Source organism: Aegilops tauschii, chromosome 1 (genome assembly GCF_002575655.3).
Source record: "Aegilops tauschii subsp. strangulata cultivar AL8/78 chromosome 1, Aet v6.0, whole genome shotgun sequence".
NCBI classification, from domain to species: Eukaryota; Viridiplantae; Streptophyta; class Magnoliopsida; order Poales; family Poaceae; genus Aegilops; species Aegilops tauschii.
Genome location: NC_053035.3, coordinates 409,652,880 through 409,671,107, shown reverse-complemented (window position 1 = coordinate 409,671,107; position 18,228 = coordinate 409,652,880). Strand labels below are relative to the sequence as shown.

Genomic DNA, 18,228 nt, shown 5'->3' with positions numbered 1-18,228 from the left:
GCACTCCACCCTCTCACGTCTCATTTCCCCAGCGGTGTCTTTTTCAAGGACCACCAGTCCACCACAGAAGCAGGCATTTTTTTCAGCCACAGCAGAGTATTAGAGTAGTGATAGACCGGGTAAAACTTTTGTGTTGATCGCGACATGATGTGCATGGAACTGTATTACTGTTGTAGGATATACATGTTGGCGTTTTACGTATCTGAATCTCCGTTACAAGGGGCAAATGCATCCTCCATTAGCCGAGTTCAGAAACCTGAAGACTACACGGTGCAAGGACAAAATAAAGACTGAACTGAACTCCCTTTGGTATATCGAAACAGGCAAACAAAGTAGTAATCTAAACGCTCTTATAATGTATACAGAGAAAGTACTATTTTCAGCCACAACAGAGTATTAGAGTATCTATTTATGCCTGATAACAACTCGCTGGTAGATGTACTCGGACGTTTGGAAATATGGTTGGATGATCATGATTCACGAAAAACTTTTAAAAACTATATCCAGAGGTCCATTTTAACAGAGATTCACCGGCAACTTTATTCAACACAAACCGTGAATTTCAGCATCCAGTTCTATATATATGCGTGTGCTCTGTTCTGTTCTTTTACATGCGTCGAGCTTCGCAGATCCTCTACCGAGAAGTTCAGTCAAGAAAACTAACAAAACAAAACAAACAGAATGTTTCCCTAGTGGAAAAAAAGGGAAAGAAACAAGAAGATGTTACATCACCTAGCTACGGAGATCTTTTTTTTATTCACTCGATCATGTGGCGCCTAGAGCTACACCCCTGCGCTACCAGAAACTTCTGGTCCCTTGTTACCGCCGCTCCTCTTGCCGGAGCGCGCGTACAGGGCGGCGCAGAGCGCCGTCCCGACGGCGCACGTGAGGCCCCAGAGGAGGAAGGTGTCCCGGTAGCAGGCGGGGCCGATGCAGCTATTGCCGCCGCGCGCCTCCCGCTGGTAGAGGAACCCGGCGAGGTAGCCGAAGCAGAGCGAGCCCACGGGGATGTTGGCCACCAGCACGTTGTGGTTCACCCCGAAGTTCTTGGTGCCGAACAGCTCGCTCGTCGCCGACACCGCCACCGAGGTGATGGCGCCCGTGCACGTCCCGATCACCGCCGTGCTCGTGTACAGCAGCATGTCCCTCGGGTCCATCAGCAGGAAGAAGGCCCCGGCCATCGGCGCCATCAGCGACGCCATCGACGCCGTCCTCGATATCGAGTAGCCGCTCCTGCTCATGTCAAAACATCTTTTAATTAGAACCTAGTACTACCAAGTACAGTAATACTCCCTCGGTTCCAAATTAGATAACCCAATTTTGTATTAAAGTTAGTACAAAGTTGAGTCATCTATTTTGGAAGGGAGGGAGTAATAAACAAAGACTGCTGAAGATTATTCAAGGTGACAATGAAGAGAGCAGAGCGAGTGAGGTGGACTCACTTTGCGGTGTAGTAGTCCAGGAAGGCGGGAAGGAGGCGGCCGAAGAATCCGAAGGAGGAGGACAGGGAGACCAGAGTGGAGGGGTCGCCGAGGCGGCGGGACTCGGCGATCTGGCCCAGGTTGTTGAGGAAGACCAGACCCAGCGTGCCACTGAACATGTAGCTGAAGAAGTACATCCAGAAGTCGAGCCTCCGTAGCAGCCCGAGGCCGCCGACCTCCTCCTGACCTCCCTGCTCCATGCCGGCGGCCACCTTCTCCTCCTCCTCCTCCTCCTTGACGTTGCTGGCCACCTCGATCTCCTTGTTGAGCCAGCACATGCCGTTCTCGCCGAGGTCGTGCACTCTGTGCACCCTCTTGTTGGCCGCCTCCCGGATCTTGGCCATGCTCTCCCGGACCCTCAGCGCCACCGGGATCAGGATCGGGACGGCCAGCATCACGTAGAGGCTGATCAGGTGCTCCTTGGACGAGACCCCTAGGGACTTGGACCCTATGCTGCCCACGACGGCGCACGCTCCGGTGGCCAGGGTGATGGCGAACATGGCGAAGAACCCGAAGTCGGTCCTCTTGCCGCTCCCGGGCTTCACCACCCGGAGCGACGGTATCACCAGGAGGGTGACGAGCATGGGCACGACGGCATTGAGGAGCAGGTACTTCTTGGCCTGGGAGTAGCGGAGCCCCTTGAGCGTGTCCTCCATGGTGGTGTAGAACTTGGCGCTGAGGCCGAGGTAGCTGGTGGCGAGGCTGACGGCGACGCGGCTGTCGGAGGGGAAGTTGTTGATGCAGATGAGGTAGCAGACGGTGTTGATCCAGCAGATGCCGTTGCCGGCGAGGGAGGTGAGCACGAACAGGTGCCAGTAGGCGAGCCGGGGGCTGTCCAGGAACAGGAACTGGACGCCGTACCCCACGAGCCCGAAGGCGGCGCCGACGACGGCAACGAGCCAGAGAGGCACGTAGAGCGCGGCGACGCCGGCGAACCAGCCGAAGAGCTTCCCGGCGTCGGAGGCGAAGGCGAGGAAGTTGAGCTGCACCTGGGAGATGCCCTTGACCGTCTTGAGCTCAGACGAGTAGACGGGGAAGTCGGAGTTGGGGCCGTTGATGGTCTGCAGCCAGACGCTTCCCACCAAGCTCAGCCAATGGACTGAGGTCGGAGACGACATGATTTTTGCTTCCCTCTCTCCCTGGCTGGCAAGCTACCGGCGCAGGCTAGCGGGTGGAGGCGTGGTACTTATGCGGCCTCCACGATCCACCGGACGGCGATAAACGCGCGATGGCGACGGCGCTCGACGGATGGACGGGTCGGCTTAATGGCTGTGGCCGGCCACGATGGAACGATCGATCGATCAGGATAGATCAGCGCTGCCTATGTGCTTTCCTAGTGTGCTCTCCAATTGATGTCTCCATTATGGGCTGTGGCGCGCAGGTTATATAGTGCTCCGGGCCGTGGATCGCGTGACATGACATGACATGCTCCGGCCGGGATTGGCAACGTTGAAAAGATTGGTGGTAGGAGTGAGTAGTAAGCCGGGCGAGACCAGACGCTTTAACAACGTACGTGAAGGATTCAAACTGCTGGGTTCTGGCTCACATGCACTCATGGGAGCCGCGGCCCACGTTTGGACCGACGCCCATAGACCGGCCGGACGCCGGCGCCGGGAGTCTGACCGGCGAACGTACGTGTTGGGCTGAGAGGTCGCTGATCCAGAGAGTAGCAATGCATCGTAGCAGCTGTCAAATTAAGCAGGGGATGAGGCATGCCAGAGACGGCAAAAACTTGGGGTGACTTGTAAAAAAAACTTGGGGTGACTGCAGGGCCACATCATACAGAGAATCGGGTTAACCGAGGTGGCCGCCCTGTAGATGCCTCTGCTGATGCATCCGAATGGTTTCGTACTGGACACGTGTGCATGTATTGCATGCAGGCCTACCAGGGTGGGTCGACGTTCGACGTTGCTCTTTGCACGTTTCTGCAGACAAGAAGACGATAGCCGCATGTGCTGGACATGTGTTCAGTCTCTGCTGATGTGCATTGGGTTAAACTTGTCAGCAATCGTACGTGTCGTTTCACTCGCTCCGTCACTCACTTCAAAGTCAGGGCGTGCGTTCGGGTTTTTGGGTTTGATTCGGTTCGGTTTATACGGTTTTTGGTTTATTCGGTTTTTATACATCGGTTTATACGGTTTTATACATAGACACGGTTCGGTTTCGGTAATAGCCGTTTACTTTCGGTTCGGTTTCGGTAATAACCAAATTAACCAAACTTGACGCGAATTTTTGAGCAACACAATGTTTGGGCACATGAAGAAACAAATTTAGTATACAACAGTATGACACAGACATGAAATTTATTCAATATATGACACATACTCCCTCTGTTCCTAAATACTTGTCTTTCTAGGCATTTCAACAAGTGACTACATACGGAGCAAACTGAGTGAATCTACACTCTAAAATATGCCTACATACATCCGTATGTGGTAGTCATTTGAAATGTCTAGAAAGACAAATATTTAGGAACGGAGGGAGTACATGACAATACATGGCCTCGATGTCCTGTACCGAGAGCCTCAAAGTCAAATACCAAAGCGTACTCCACGGTGAAACTGCTCTTTTATTTTATTTTTATATTTAACCAACATAAAGTAGCACACGTTTGTCCATGTGTAGTGTAGTGTACTGTGTAGGCTCTCACAAACTCACACGCACACAATTTCTAGCATCACAACCCAATACTTGTTGATCCATCGGCCCATCTAAGTAGAAGTACAACACGGCAACGGCGAGAGGCGCTGGCGCGCAGGCAATTCGTGCACTAGTTTAGTACCATCTCGGGTAGCTACAAGAAATAAAGGAAGGTGAGTAGTATAAGGCTAGCAGGTGTCCGTTCATTGTCCTCAACCCCACAAGTGCGCAGTGCACTGTGTAGGAGTTTCTTCTCTGTACTCTCGGTACGAGAGAAGTTATGTATTTTTTTCTTGGTTTTTTTGGTTTAACCATATGGTTTTTGGTTATTAACCGAAAAAACCAAATTGAATATGGTTTGCTATTTTGCAAACTGAAACCATAACTAGAACTTGAAAAAACTGAAATTTTGGTTTGGTTTGGTTTTTTTGGTTCGGTTTGTGGTTTTCTGTTCGGTTTTGCATAGGGTGACTTCAAAGGACTTCTGACTTGGATTCTTGTAGTACCTACTTACTGCGTACCCAGGTCACCCGCCGCCAGACCTAGCACGCCCCGCCACAGGCGCCGCTCCCCGGTGTCCAATCCTAGGCGGAGCCACCGCCTCGCATCTAGCAGCTCGACAGCTCTCAACGCTGTGGCCAAGGCTCAGAGGCTGATCATGCAGAAGTTGGGGATCGAGCCTGAAGCCGACGACGCGCTTGCCAAGTACTCGAGGGCATTCGATGCTCCCCTCACCGAGCAGCAGATCAACGCGCTCATAGCTCTCGCAGAAGCAAGGGGATGGAAGAGGCCTCCTGCTCCGGGCCATGCTGCTGGTGCCGCTGCCTCGTCAACCGCGGCGTAGGTGTCTGCTGCTATTGTTGCTGTCGATTAGGTTGCTTTATGGATTGTTGCCCAATGTTGTTCTGGAATGTCCGTGGATTGAACACCCGGCACGTTGTGGTGTGGCTAGGAGACTTGTTAATCAGTTCAATGTATCGGTTGTTTATTTTCAAGAATAAAAAATGAGCTTGGTGGACTCTGTGGTAATCTCCGAATGTTGTGGCCCTGCTTTTGACTCGTTCATTTACCAGCCGGCCGTGGGTACCCGGGGAGGAATTATTGTTGCTTGGATAGGAGCAGAGGTGGAAGCACTGTACAACCAATGCAATACAAGCTGGATTGAGGTGCATTGCCGACACCGCCGGACGGCGAAGACCTGGAGATTGTTTGGAATTTACGGACCACAATGTGATGAAGATAAACTTAATTTGCTGCAAGAATTGACCACGGCAATTGCAGGCTCCACTCTACCAACCATTTATGTTGGATATTTCAACATGATAAGTGTTGCGACAGACAAGTCCAATAACCGCATCAATCGTCGCATGCTCAATGCCTTCCGACGTTTTATTAACTCAATGGCACTCAAGGAATTGTATCTCCATGGCCGCACTTACACTTGGTCCAATGAACAGCAAGCAGCAACAATGGTGAAGCTGGATAGAGTACTTTACAATGAAGCTTGGCATGATGCTTTCCCAGCATGTCTGCTGCAAGAAATCACCACCACCATGAGCGATCATTGCCCCCTGCTGCTCATTTGTGATGTGGATTTCAAGCCGTGCCGCTGTTTTCGCTTCGAGAACTACTGGTGTAAAATGGAGGGATTCTCTGTTGTCGTACAAACTGCTTGGGAGGCACCAGTTGCAACGCCTGACCCATTCCTCGGCCTACACATGAGGCTCACTAACACAGCCAAGGCCCTGCGGTGTTGGAACTCCAGGAACCACTCACATATGACTATGACCATGGATGTTGTCAATGAATTGATTTATAGGCTTGATGCTACAAGGGACAGTGGGCAATTAACTGACGGAGAACATTGGTTCAGAAATATGCTCAAGGTACGGTGTCTTGGGGTGGCTGCAATGCAGAGAGCTCTCTGGCGGTAACGCTCCCGGGTGCGTGAGGTGAAGGAAGGCAACGCTGGAACAAAATTCTTACACACTAAAGCCTCGGCCAGAAGACGAAAAAATTACATCCAAACTATTGAACACGAGGGACAAAGTGTCACTGGGCAGGAGGAAAAACTCGACCTTGTTTGGGAATTCTACAACAAGTTGATTGGAACAAAGCAGCAAAGGCCTATTGGTTTGAACCTTGAGGAGCCGGGATACTCTCCAACTTCTGAACTTCTAGCTGGCTTTGACGATCCATTTACTGAACAAGAGGAGCTTGCAATGATAAATGAGATGGCCTCGGACAATGCCCCCTGACCAGACGGCTTCTCCGTGCTATTCTTTAGAACCTGCTGGATCACAATCAAAAACGACATCATGGCAGCAATTACAAAGCTCCAAAACCTCAACTTTGCCAACTTCCACAAGTTAAACACTGCCTGCATGGTGCTGCTGCCAAAGATTGAAGGGGCAAAGAGACTCTCTGATTTCAGACCAATTAGAGTGGTGCACACAATTGCTAAAATCTTCACCAAAATGCTAGCACGCAGATTACAACTAAAGATGCACCGGCTGGTTTCCCCCTGTCAAAGTGCATTCATCAAGAAAAGATCTATCATGGACAATTTCGTGTTGGTACGCGGGCTCATCAGAACTTTGAAAGCGGCAAAATGGCCGGCAATGCTCCTGAAGGTGGATATAACTAAAGCCTTTGAATGCCATTTCAGACCAATTAGAGTGGTGCACACAATTGCCAAAATCTTCACCAAAATGGTAGCACACAGATTACAACTGAAGATGCACCGGCTGGTTTCCCCCTGTCAAAGTGCATTCATCAAGAAAAGATCCATCATGGACAATTTCGTGTTGGTACGCGGGCTCATCAGTACTTTGAAAGCGGCAAAATGACCGGCAATGCTCCTGAAGGTGGATATAACTAAAGCCTTTGACAGCCTTTCTTGGGAGTTCCTGCTACAATTGTTAAAAAGAAGAGGATTCAGCGACCGGTGGGTGGGATGGATTGCTGGGCTGCTTGCAAACTCATCCACGAGACCGCTGGCCAATGGGGATCTCATTGATATCATCCGCAACTCGAAAGGGCTCCGACAAGGGGACCCCCTCTCCCCCCTCCTATTTGTCATCACAATGGACGTGCTCTCAGCCATGGTGAGCTTGGCTGGAGACAATGGGGTCCTCGCTCCGGTGGGAAAATCAAGGTCGCCCTCATGGGCATCCCTGTATGCCGACGATGTCCTCTTCTTTCTCAATGCCAATGACACAGAATTCAGAGGAATCATGGAGCTGCTCAAGCTGTTTGGAGATGCTACGGGGCTACACGCCAATTGGAATAAGAGTGCAGTCATCGCCATTGGCTGCACTAAGGACTCAATCATCAACAACATCACCCACGACTCTGGCTGCCCAGTGGCGCATTTCTCGATCACCTACCTGGGAATGCCCCTATCTGACAACTGTCTGCGCCGGGTGGATCAGCAACCTATAATTGACAAGATTGCTAAGCGGGCTGGGGGATAGAAAGCAAAGCATATCGCTCTGCCGGGCCGGATTGAGCTTGTTCGATCGACGCTTTCCTCCATGGTGGTGTTTCAACTAATGGCGCTGGACCCCCCCCCCTGTTTGGCTGATCAAAAGAATAAACAAGCTGCTCCGTGGGTTCCTGTGGGCACAAGATCAAAACGCAGCGGCCGGGAAGTTCTTGGTGAACTGGCCATCTGTTTGTCGCCCCAAGGAGTTCGATGGCCTTGGCATCATGGATATAGCACGTCAAGGCAGAGCGCTCAGATGCCGTTGGCATTGGTTGCAATGGACGGACCAAACCAAGCCATGGCAGGGCATACCACTTCTGCCAGATAGGGCGGCCGAGGGGTTATTCAGATCCTCAACAACCATTCTAATCGGAGATGGCAGACTCACCTCTTTCTGGGACTCGCATTGGGCCAACAGGCTCCGCCCCGTCCACCGATGGCCGGAGCTGATCCACCATTGCACAAAACGTCGGATTTGTTTGCGCGATGCACTCACCAGAAACAGATGGATGCGACTCTTGAAGGCCAACCCCTCTGCCGTCATGCTGCAGCAGCTCTGCAGCCTCACCGAGATGGCCTCCTGCATCAACTTCACCGACGAGGCGAGTGACTCGGTTCGCCGGAAGTGGACGGTAGACGGTACTTACACCGCCAGGTCATCCTACCGTTGCCAATTTGAGGGAGCTCTACGCACGAACGATAAGGAACTCATCTGGTCTGCCAAGGCGGCACCGCGTGCCAAAACTTTCCTCTGGCTTGCTACCCGGGAGCGGTGCATGACGGCTGATAATCTGGCTATCCGGGGTATCCCGCACAACCCAAACTGCCCACTGTGCTCGACGGCGCCGGAGACAGCTGCCCACCTGCTGACGGTTTGCCCATACTCAGCCGAGTTATGGAGCTCCGTCATTATCAAGCTGGGACCCCCTTTCTCCGCGCTGCCGGTGGCGACCACGGCAGCCAACAATGACGGGTCTCTCCGATCCTCTTGGACGAGCCAGCTCCGTGCACTGCCGGGTCCCGCACATAGGAACACTTGGAGGTCGGCTATCTGTCTTATTGCATGGATGCTTTGGAAGGAACGCAATGCACGAATCTTCAACGCCACCCACTGCTCGCCCAGGCAAGTCGTCAGCCGCATCATGGACGAGGCCAGATGTTGGTCTGCGGCCAGGATTCATCAGTTGGACAGACTCTTTGAGCCACCCTGAACACTGCACCATGTATTTTGCTAAAACTGTAGTCTGAAACAGGGATGCTTGTAGTATCGCCATAGATGGCCTTCCATTGTTCTGAAACTCTGTAACTGCTTTTCTCTCCGTCTGACTAATCAATGAAATGCGGCCCTAGGGCCATATTTTCGTCAAAAAAAATGTAGGAAATTTTCCATTAGAGCCTTTTAGTTTGCGGGAATTGGATTCATATTCCAATATAAGATCGATTTGGTTTCTATCCTCTTCACATTCAAGGGAAAAACATTAGCTTAGACCAAATGGAAAAAAAACCAAAGGACATATATTCTTCTTAAAGGATTTGATATACATGTTATCTCAAATTCATATACTTTTTCATTTTTATAATATTCCTATCCTACGAAACAAAGGAGGCCTAAGTTTATTTTTAAGAATAGGTTACGGTTGTGTATGGATCATCTGGTAAACCAGTTAGCGTTTTGCATGGAGAAGTTGAAATCACATCGAGGTCCCAGATAGAGGTAGCGTAGCTTTGTGTGCTGTGATAAACTGAGATCATATCAAGCTGGTGTGGAGGAACAGTTCTCGAAGAGAAGGCGTAGACGAACTGCTGAAAATATGGGCCTGTTTTGAGCCTCACAGGGCCGGAGTGAAAGCTGAATAAAACTGTTGCTTATTGATGATTTGGTGCGGCATACAAGAGTATATAAGAGGGTACAAACCGACTTGGGGTAGGGGTACAAAACTGACTTGGACTAGAAGTCGTATACCATAATAACTACTCTAACATCCCCCTGCAGTATCAACGGCAGGCTCGACGACGTTGAGACTGAAACAGATATCTTGAAACGGCTTAGTAGGCAGTGCCTTGGTGAAAATGTCAGCAAACTGAGCCGTAGAGGGAACATGAAGCACCCGAACCTGACCAAGAGCAACCTTTTCACGAACAAAATAAATATCAATCTCAATATGCTTTGTGCGTCAGTGTTGAACTGGATTGCTGGTCATGTAGACTGCTGATATGTTGTCATAGTAGACAATAGTGGCCTGCTCAATAGGCCTGTGTAGCTCGGAGAGTAACTGCCGAATCCAGATTGTATCTGCAACGGCATGTGCCACAGCGCGATACTCAGACTCGGCCGACGAACGTGAGACTGTAACCTGTCTTTTCGAAGACCAAGAAATCAAATTGTTACCAAGAAAAACACAAAAACCGGAAGTGGACCTTCGAGTGTCAGGACAACCAGCCCAGTCTGCATCAGAGTATGCGGTAAGCGAGTTTGGAGAAGAATTATTGAGGTGGAGACCATGATTGAGAGTTCCTTTTAAATACCGAAGAATGCGTTTAACATGATTATAGTGAGGAACCCGGGGATCATGCATATAGAGACATGCTTGTTGAATAGCAAAAGAGATTTCAGGACGAGTAATGGTGAGATATTGGAGAGCACCTGTTAGGCTACGATAGAGAGTAGGATCAGGAAAGGGTTCACCGGTAGCCGAAAGTTTAAAACTAGTATCGACAGGAGTGCGAGATGATTGACAGTCAAGCATACCAGCACGATTAAGAAGATCAAGAATATACTGGCGTTGGGAAAGAAAAAGGCTGGAGGAATCTCGAACAACAGCAATGCTAAGAAATGATGGAGTCCTAGGTCAGTCATAGAAAATTCAGATCTAAGAAGAGAGACAATATGATCTAAGAACTTTTGAGAGGAGGCGGTAAGAATGATATCATCTACATAGAGAAGTAAATAGGCAGTGTCAGAAGTTTGATGATACACAAAAAGAGAGGTGTCGGAGAGAGATGGAGTGAAGCCTATTGTTTGAATGAAGGAGGAGAAGCGTTGAAACCAAGCTCGTGGGGCCTGTTTAAGACCGTAGAGAGATTTCTGAAGAAGACATACATGAGTTGGAAAGGATGGATTTTCAAAACCCAGAGGTTGCTGGCAGTAGACAGTTTCTTGAAGGGAACCATGGAGGAAAGCATTTTTAACATCAAGTTGGTGAATGGGCCATGAAGAAGAGACAGCAACACTAAGAACGGTGCGAATGGTGCTAGGTTTAACAACAGGAGAGAAGGTTTCTTCGTAATCAATTCCTTGTTGCTGAGAAAAGCCACGACAAATCCACCTGGCTTTATATCGTGAGAGGCTCCCATCGGAGTGGAACTTTTGGCGAAAAATCCATTTGCCAGAAACAATATTTGTATTGGGAGGACGAGGAACAAGTTGCCAGGTGTTGTTTTGAAGTAAAGCATTATATTCTTCTTGCATGGCAGCGGCCCAATTGGGATCAAGTAGAGCAGTTTTGTAATTCTTTGGAAGAGAAGTGAGAGATACGGAGGTATGAAGGTTTAGGCGGTCTTGGGGTTGATGAAATCCTGATTTGGCCCTAGTACGCATGCAATGATCATTAATCGGGGCTGCTGTAGGAATAGCACGAGGGGGTAAGGTGGGTACTGGTGAGTCCGGCGCAGCGGAAGAGTCGGACGAAGGAGTAGGGCTGGGTGGTGGAGTGGGAGGAGGGCTGGGTGGTGGAGTGGGAGTAGGGGCCGGGGGTGTTGGGGAGGGAGCAGAGGTCGGGGGTGTTGGGGACGTCTCGGGTGGGGTGAGTGTATGGTTGGGATTGGCTATGGTGGGTGTTAATGGTGGTGGTGATAAGTCGTGTTCGGCAGGTAGGGGAGTATATAGTTGGAAAGGACGGGGAGAGGGGGTGTTTGCGGAGCTATGGGTGTTGGATGGTGTAGTAGTGCGTTGTGAGAAAGAAAAAATGTGCTCAGCAAACGTGACATGACGAGAGACATGAACGTGTCCGGTGGGAAGGTCGAGACAGCGATAGCCTTTGTGCTCGTCAGAGAAGCCGAGAAAAGCACATGGGATAGAGCGTGGTGACAATTTATTTGCAGAAGTGGCGTAGGCATTGGGAAAACAGAGACAGCCGAAAACACGAACCGCGGAGTAGTCGGGGTGGGAAAGAAAGAGGGAATAATAGGGAGTAGTGTTGGGTTTAGTTTTAGAAGGTCGAATATTTAGAAGGAAGGTGGCCATGTGTAGGGCTTCAGCCCAAAACTTGGGAGGCATAGATGATTGAATGAGGAGAGTGCGAACTATATCGTTGAGGGTGCGAAGAGAGCGTTCTGCTTTACCATTTTGAGGGGAGGTGTAGGGACATGAGAACCTAAGCAGGATGCCATGTTGTAAGAAGAAAGTACGATTTTTAATGTTATCAAACTCGCGACCATTGTCACATTGGATAAAGCGAATTGGGGGAAGAAGTGAACAGACACATAGCGTTGAAAATTAAGGAAAAGAGAATGGACCTCGGATTTGTTGCGTAGAGGAAAAGTCCAGACAAAGTGGGTGAAATCATCTAGAATAACAAGGTAGTATTTAAAACCCGAAACACTTGCAATGGGAGAGGTCCATAAATCACAATGTATTAATTCAAAGGGATAAGTGCTACAAGAACTAGAGGAACTAAAGGGAAGACGCACATTGATGATTTGGTGCGGCATACAAGAGTATATAAGAGGGTACAAACCGACTTAAGATAGAGATACAAAACTGACTTGAACTAGAAGTCGTATACCATAACCATAACGACTACTCTAACACGGAGCAATCTGACTCTCATTCTCACCGGTAACGTACTTATTCCTGAAACTGGCCCACTCAACGAAAAATGCTCCTGGAACGGCGACAGTTCAAGAAATCAATTGCTTTTGGTGGGTTTTCTCACTTTAGTTAAACACAGCACAATCGTAGATGCGATTCCGCAGATGCTCATATACATGAGCATACACTCAAAGAAATTTCCTTACTAAATTCAAAGTTTTAGCCTCCAAAAACTTTTCGCGTAGATTATGGTGTTCCTGCAGGCTGTAGTAATGAGGAGCTGTAAAATTAGCAACTATTAGAGCATCTACAGCCGTCCTCCGCAAACATCTTCGAACGCGCTTGGTCAGTGACCGGACAGGAAAGAGAAGGAAAAAAAATGAACTAACTGGACCCCCATATCATCCCTTTATGTCTGGGTTGTCTCCGAACCCACATATTGAGACCAAATGTAGGGACGATATGAGGGCTCGTGAATGCGTCCGCTCTATCCGCCACATATGACGCGGGCTAACGCAGACCTTCTTTTTTTATTATTTCTCTCCCTTCATCTTCACAACCCACATGCAAGTGACCGGACATCTATATCTATACCTCTATATAATGTACGAATAACTTGGAATAACAACCGTTGGATGAAGCCGATCCGACGATAGAAACATGGCAAATCCGAGTGTTGCTGACCGTTGGATCTTCTCATTACTTCACTAGATTCTACCACGTGTACTATCTAGAAGATTATGTGGTTGGACTGAAGCCATATGGACATTTTGCACAAAACTTAGGGGGTGTTTGGTTCAGAAGTCCTAGGACTTTTTCTTGTTCCAGGGACTAATCAAAAAAGACTCTCTAGTAGAGTCTTTTTCTAGTCCCTGTAGAAAAAGTCCCTCCCGTTTGGTTCCTAGGGACTTTTTAGGGACTTTTTCTAGTCTCTGGGACTAAAAAGTCCCTGAACAAAACACCCCCTTAAAGTACACTTCTAATTTATTGTAGACTCTTCCATACTCATACTCTCATAATTTCTTTTTTCTTTTCTGTCCAAACTATCATTCATTTTACTTTGTGTTCAGGCTATGTACTTTCATAAATCATACTTATCTTTGCAGATAGAACAATTGCTTTATAATAGCAAGAATAGACACCTAGACAAAACACGCTCGATATAATTTTACGTGCTTTTGCATCTTATATGTTATGTTTATGCCTCACAATTCCATTTGCATGTTATAACTAATACAACAACAACATGTCTATCTTTGGTTGTAATTTGATTATATGAGCTCTGACGTGCTATACACGTATAACTTGCTAGTATAAGAAAGAAAATAAGAATAATGATTACATGAACGGACAAATATAGGCTTAAAACGGATATGTCCGGACACTGACCGGCTCGTCCGCAGACATTTAGGGGCCTGAATTTGTTAAGTTCGGCTGCAGGCGCTCTTACCCCACCAATGAATCAATGATCGCCCAGGATCTCCATGCAGCTTCACGCAGGAAGCGGACAGTAGGAATGCGACATACGCACCATGCATGCACCACCCAAGGCTACCACTTTACCAACTTGATCCACTTCCATTCCCTTTAAGATTATCTGGTTCAGTCAGCCGGCTGGATGGTATAGATATAATTAAACCGACCGAGCACTTACACTTGTGACGCCATTAGTCCATCCACAGTGGAAATCCAACCTCTTGTGGGCCGAGCAAGCAGCTCGATCGGCTTTCAAAAGTCGGCGTAGGACGCACTGCTCGCCGCGGAGCCACGTCATCGTCGGCTTATAGGCTTATAGCCGATGTCATTAGTTCATTACCAGTGACCAGGAGTAAGTGGATTTAGTGACCAAAGTGGTCAGTGAGGGTCGGAGTAGGGACTAGAAGGTTGTATAATTAGGGAACCAAGCTGAAGTGCTCAACTTTGCCATTTCTGTGACAGTCGGTGTTCGTCAGTGCCCAGCTGCCGCATGCCGGTGCACGCCAGCTTTTCCTGCTCGATCATTCTCTTTGCCGCATCCACGAGTGAACGCAGCACAGTTTTGCTTTCCTTGCACGTAGGGATGGCAACGGGCCCCATACCCGCCAAACTTGTGGGGATTTTATCTATTAGGGGGCGGGGATAGACGAAAAACATCCCATGAAAATATTTACCAAACTAATTTATTCCTCATAGGGTACAACGGGGATGAGGACGATATCCTATTCCCCAGACCAAATACCCATCGGGGACCCAGTTAGTAATTGTGACACTGCGGTCAACCATAAAATATTCACAAACAAACTTGCGAAAACAAAACAAAAAAACTGTGAAAAAAGCCTTAAACCTATCTCACATCCTCACCTCAGCTGCCACCATGACCAAGAAGTCAATACGAGCTAGATAGGCATTAGCAGGACAAGGACAACACCATGTATGTATGTTGATTATAGGGTGTCATATTATGTATATGAGTATTTGTTTATGGGGATGGGGACCCTAATGGGGCACCGTTCCCTAATGAGGCATGGGTACGGGGAAATTTCATCCCCAGTCATGTAAACGGGGATGGGGATGGGATGATATGGAATAGATGGGGATAGGGATGTTGTAGGTATCTCCATAGGTGATTGTCCCCATTGCCATCCCTACTTGCACGATAGTACATGTATACTGACAAATGTTAAGAAATAAAATAATACTCCCTTCGTTCCAAATGTCTCTAATTTTGTACAACTTTGAAAGTTTTTTAGGGGTGAAACAAACTTTATTCAGCAAAAACCACGAATATGGGATAGTGTTTGGGTCATGGGATTGGCCAAGCCAAACGTCACGTCTCATACATAAAGAAAACGAAAATCTAGCTAGACTATGTGCTTCATTGTTAACAGCACGACCCTTGAAAGAAAAGGTACAATCTAAAGAAGACGCTTGTAACTTGATCTCGCTAATAATGGCTTCATTTCTTCCTCAACTCCCACTCTGAATATCCTGTATCACCTGTTTGGCGTCATAAGCAATCACTATATGATGGAGATGAAGGTCTTGTGACAATGCTAGGGCCTCTCTGCATGCGATAGCCTCCAAGACGGAAGGGTCGTCCACGCCTCCAATGACCAATGAATAGCTGCCTAGAAAAAATCCGTCTCGTTATCTGCATACGGCGGCGCCGATCCGCCCACTCCTATGCGCACCCCGGCGTCCACGTGAATTTTCATGTAGTCCACCGGAGGGGCCTTTGGGCGCTGGTCGGAGGTCGATTGCGCGGCTGGTTGTCCATGGGATGTCGGGGTCGGCGCCACCTTGATCATCTCTAGCTCATCAATAAACCTGTTAATAAAACCCAATGTAGCTTGTGGACTCTGGAAAATGCCTTCATGGATGGCCTTCCGACACGCAGACCATATCACCCATAGAGTGACTGTGAGTTTCACAAAAAGTACATTGCGATAGTGATTCCATCGCGAGAAAAGCCAATGTTTTGCATTTGGTTCGGTATTTGATATGATTGATTGAGCCAGCTCATCATCAACCACTGCCCACGTGCATCTCGCCATCGTGCACTCTACTAGAGAATGTCTTCAAGAATCTGGTGATCCACAAAAACATTGGATGTAGCCATATGCATGTGTGCCCCCACATCATTTGTTGGTATAGAGTGCTTTGACAATCTTCACAGGAACATTCTCACCTTCGCCGGCACTTGAGTTTGCCACGATTTCTTCCATGAACCCCCTTATTCCAAGGTCGTGTTGGAGTTTCCAACTTGCTCCTCCTACCAGACCTCCCTCATGTTGCGTGTCGACACTAGCATCCGATAGGCCGATTTTACCTAGAAATTTCCATTAGTCTCATGAATCCAACTCCAAAAGTCCGCAATGTTCCTAGTACATAGGGGAATCCCAAGGACCACTCGTGCATCCAATGGCATGAACACCTCATCGACTCTTTGCCTGTCCCATGATGCCAAGGTAGCATCAATGAGTTCGGATATAGCTTTAGAAGGTGCACACCCCCTCTTGTATGTTCGTTTTCAATGGGTCGCACTCCCCAACCCCCCCCCCCCACCCAGCCACCCACCCCAAATGTCTGTTCTGCTGCTCGAACATCCCCCGGACCAAAAACTGCCACCCAACCGGGACCCCCAAACCAAGGTCATATGTTCGGGTTGTTTGACACCCCTCATACCTGGCCCATATGTGGGGCGGATATAAGGACACCCACACGCGTCCGCCACGTCGGACTAACGTGCAAGACCCACACTAAAGACTCGACTCATATATGCACTTTTCCTTTTCAAATTCATAAAGATTTTTTTAAACCCATGAATAATTTTCAAATTCGTACATTTTTTCCAAATTTGTGAACTTTCCAAAGTACACAAATATTTCTCAAGTTCACATACATGTTTTGAAAATTCAAGAAATTTTTAAAATTCATCAAGTTTTTTTCAAATTGTGAACTTTTTAAATTCTTTATATTGATGTTTTTGGAATTTACACTTTTCTTTCTAATTTCTGATTTCTTTTGAAAACCTATAAAATAGCCAGATCTTTTTTTTTCTCAAACGAGCGACGGGCGAGACAACTGCGTGACTGATTGAGCAAAGTTGTCTGAGCAAACCTTAATAGACCAATGGTATACGAGCAAGCGCTCTTGCAACTGCTAGCTCGTTGGGAGCTCGTATCTGCCGCTTATTGCAGCAAAATGTCGGACAAACGCACAGACACCCTCGACTGGACCGACCCATTAGTGAATGAGCGAAGCGATCAGATGTGCCAGAGATCGATCACTGTAGTGGCCATAAATTAGCAAAAATAAATGGAGCATTACCGATGAGCGATCACAAGACCTCAACTGCGTGACTGAGTGAGCAAAGTTGTCTGAGCAAACCTTAATAGACCAATGGTATACGAGCAAGCGCTATTGCAACTGCTAGTTCGTCGGGAGCTCGTATCTGCCGCTTATTGCAGCAGAATGTCGGACAAATGCACAGACACCCTCGACTGGGCCGACCCATTAGTGAATGAGCGAAGCGATCAGATGTGCCTGAGATCGGTCACTGTAGCGGCCATAAATTAGAAAAAATAAATGGAGCATTACCGATGAGCGATCACAAGACCTCAACTGCGTGGCTGAGTGAGCAAAGTTGTCTGAGCAAACCTTAATAGACCAATGGTATACGAGCAAGCACTCTTGCAACTGCTAGTTCGTCGGGAGCTCGTATCTGCCGCTTATTGCAGCAGAATGTCGGACAAACGCACAGACACCCTTGACTGGGCCGACCCATTAGTGAATGAGCGAAGCGATCAAATGTGCCCGAGATCGATCACTGTAGCGGCCATAAATTAGCAAAAATAAATGAAGCATTACCGATGAGCGATCACAAGACCTCAACTGCGTGACTGAGTGAGCAAACTTGTCTGAGCAAACCTTAATAGACCAATGGTATACGAGCAAGCGCTCTTGCAACTACTTGTTCGTCGGGAGCTCGTATCTGTCGCTTATTGCAGCAGAATGTCGGACAAACGCACAGACACCCTCGACTGGGCCGACCCATTAGTGAATGAGGGAAGCGATCAGATGTGCCAGAGATCGATCACTGTAGCGGCCATAAATTAGTAAAAATAAATGAAGCATTACCGATGAGCGATCACAAGACCTCAACTGCGTGACTGAGTGAGCAAACTTGTCTGAGCAAACCTTAATAGACCAATGGTATACGAGCAAGCGCTCTTGCAACTACTTGTTCGTCGGGAGCTCGTATCTGTCGCTTATTGCAGCAGAATGTCGGACAAACGCACAGACACCCTCGACTGGGCCGACCCATTAGT

At 48.3% G+C, this 18,228-nt stretch overlaps 2 protein-coding genes across 2 annotated transcripts; one reads left to right on the top strand and one right to left on the bottom strand.

Annotated features, from left to right (window-relative positions):
* Nucleotides 1-514: 514 nt before the first annotated feature.
* On the bottom strand, nucleotides 515-2,839 carry LOC109784441 (protein NUCLEAR FUSION DEFECTIVE 4). Its single transcript, XM_020343039.4, has 2 exons — nucleotides 1,443-2,839; nucleotides 515-1,233 (listed from the first exon to the last, which is right to left on the bottom strand). The coding sequence occupies exons 1-2, from the start codon at nucleotides 2,597-2,599 to the stop codon at nucleotides 783-785; spliced, it is 1,608 nt and encodes a 535-aa protein (XP_020198628.1). The 5' UTR covers nucleotides 2,600-2,839; the 3' UTR covers nucleotides 515-782.
* Nucleotides 2,840-8,150: 5,311 nt separating this feature from the next.
* On the top strand, nucleotides 8,151-8,819 carry LOC141035388 (uncharacterized). The gene has a single exon (XM_073506341.1). It carries the CDS (start codon nucleotides 8,151-8,153, stop codon nucleotides 8,817-8,819), a length of 669 nt encoding a protein of 222 aa, XP_073362442.1.
* The last annotated feature ends 9,409 nt before the right edge of the window (nucleotides 8,820-18,228 follow it).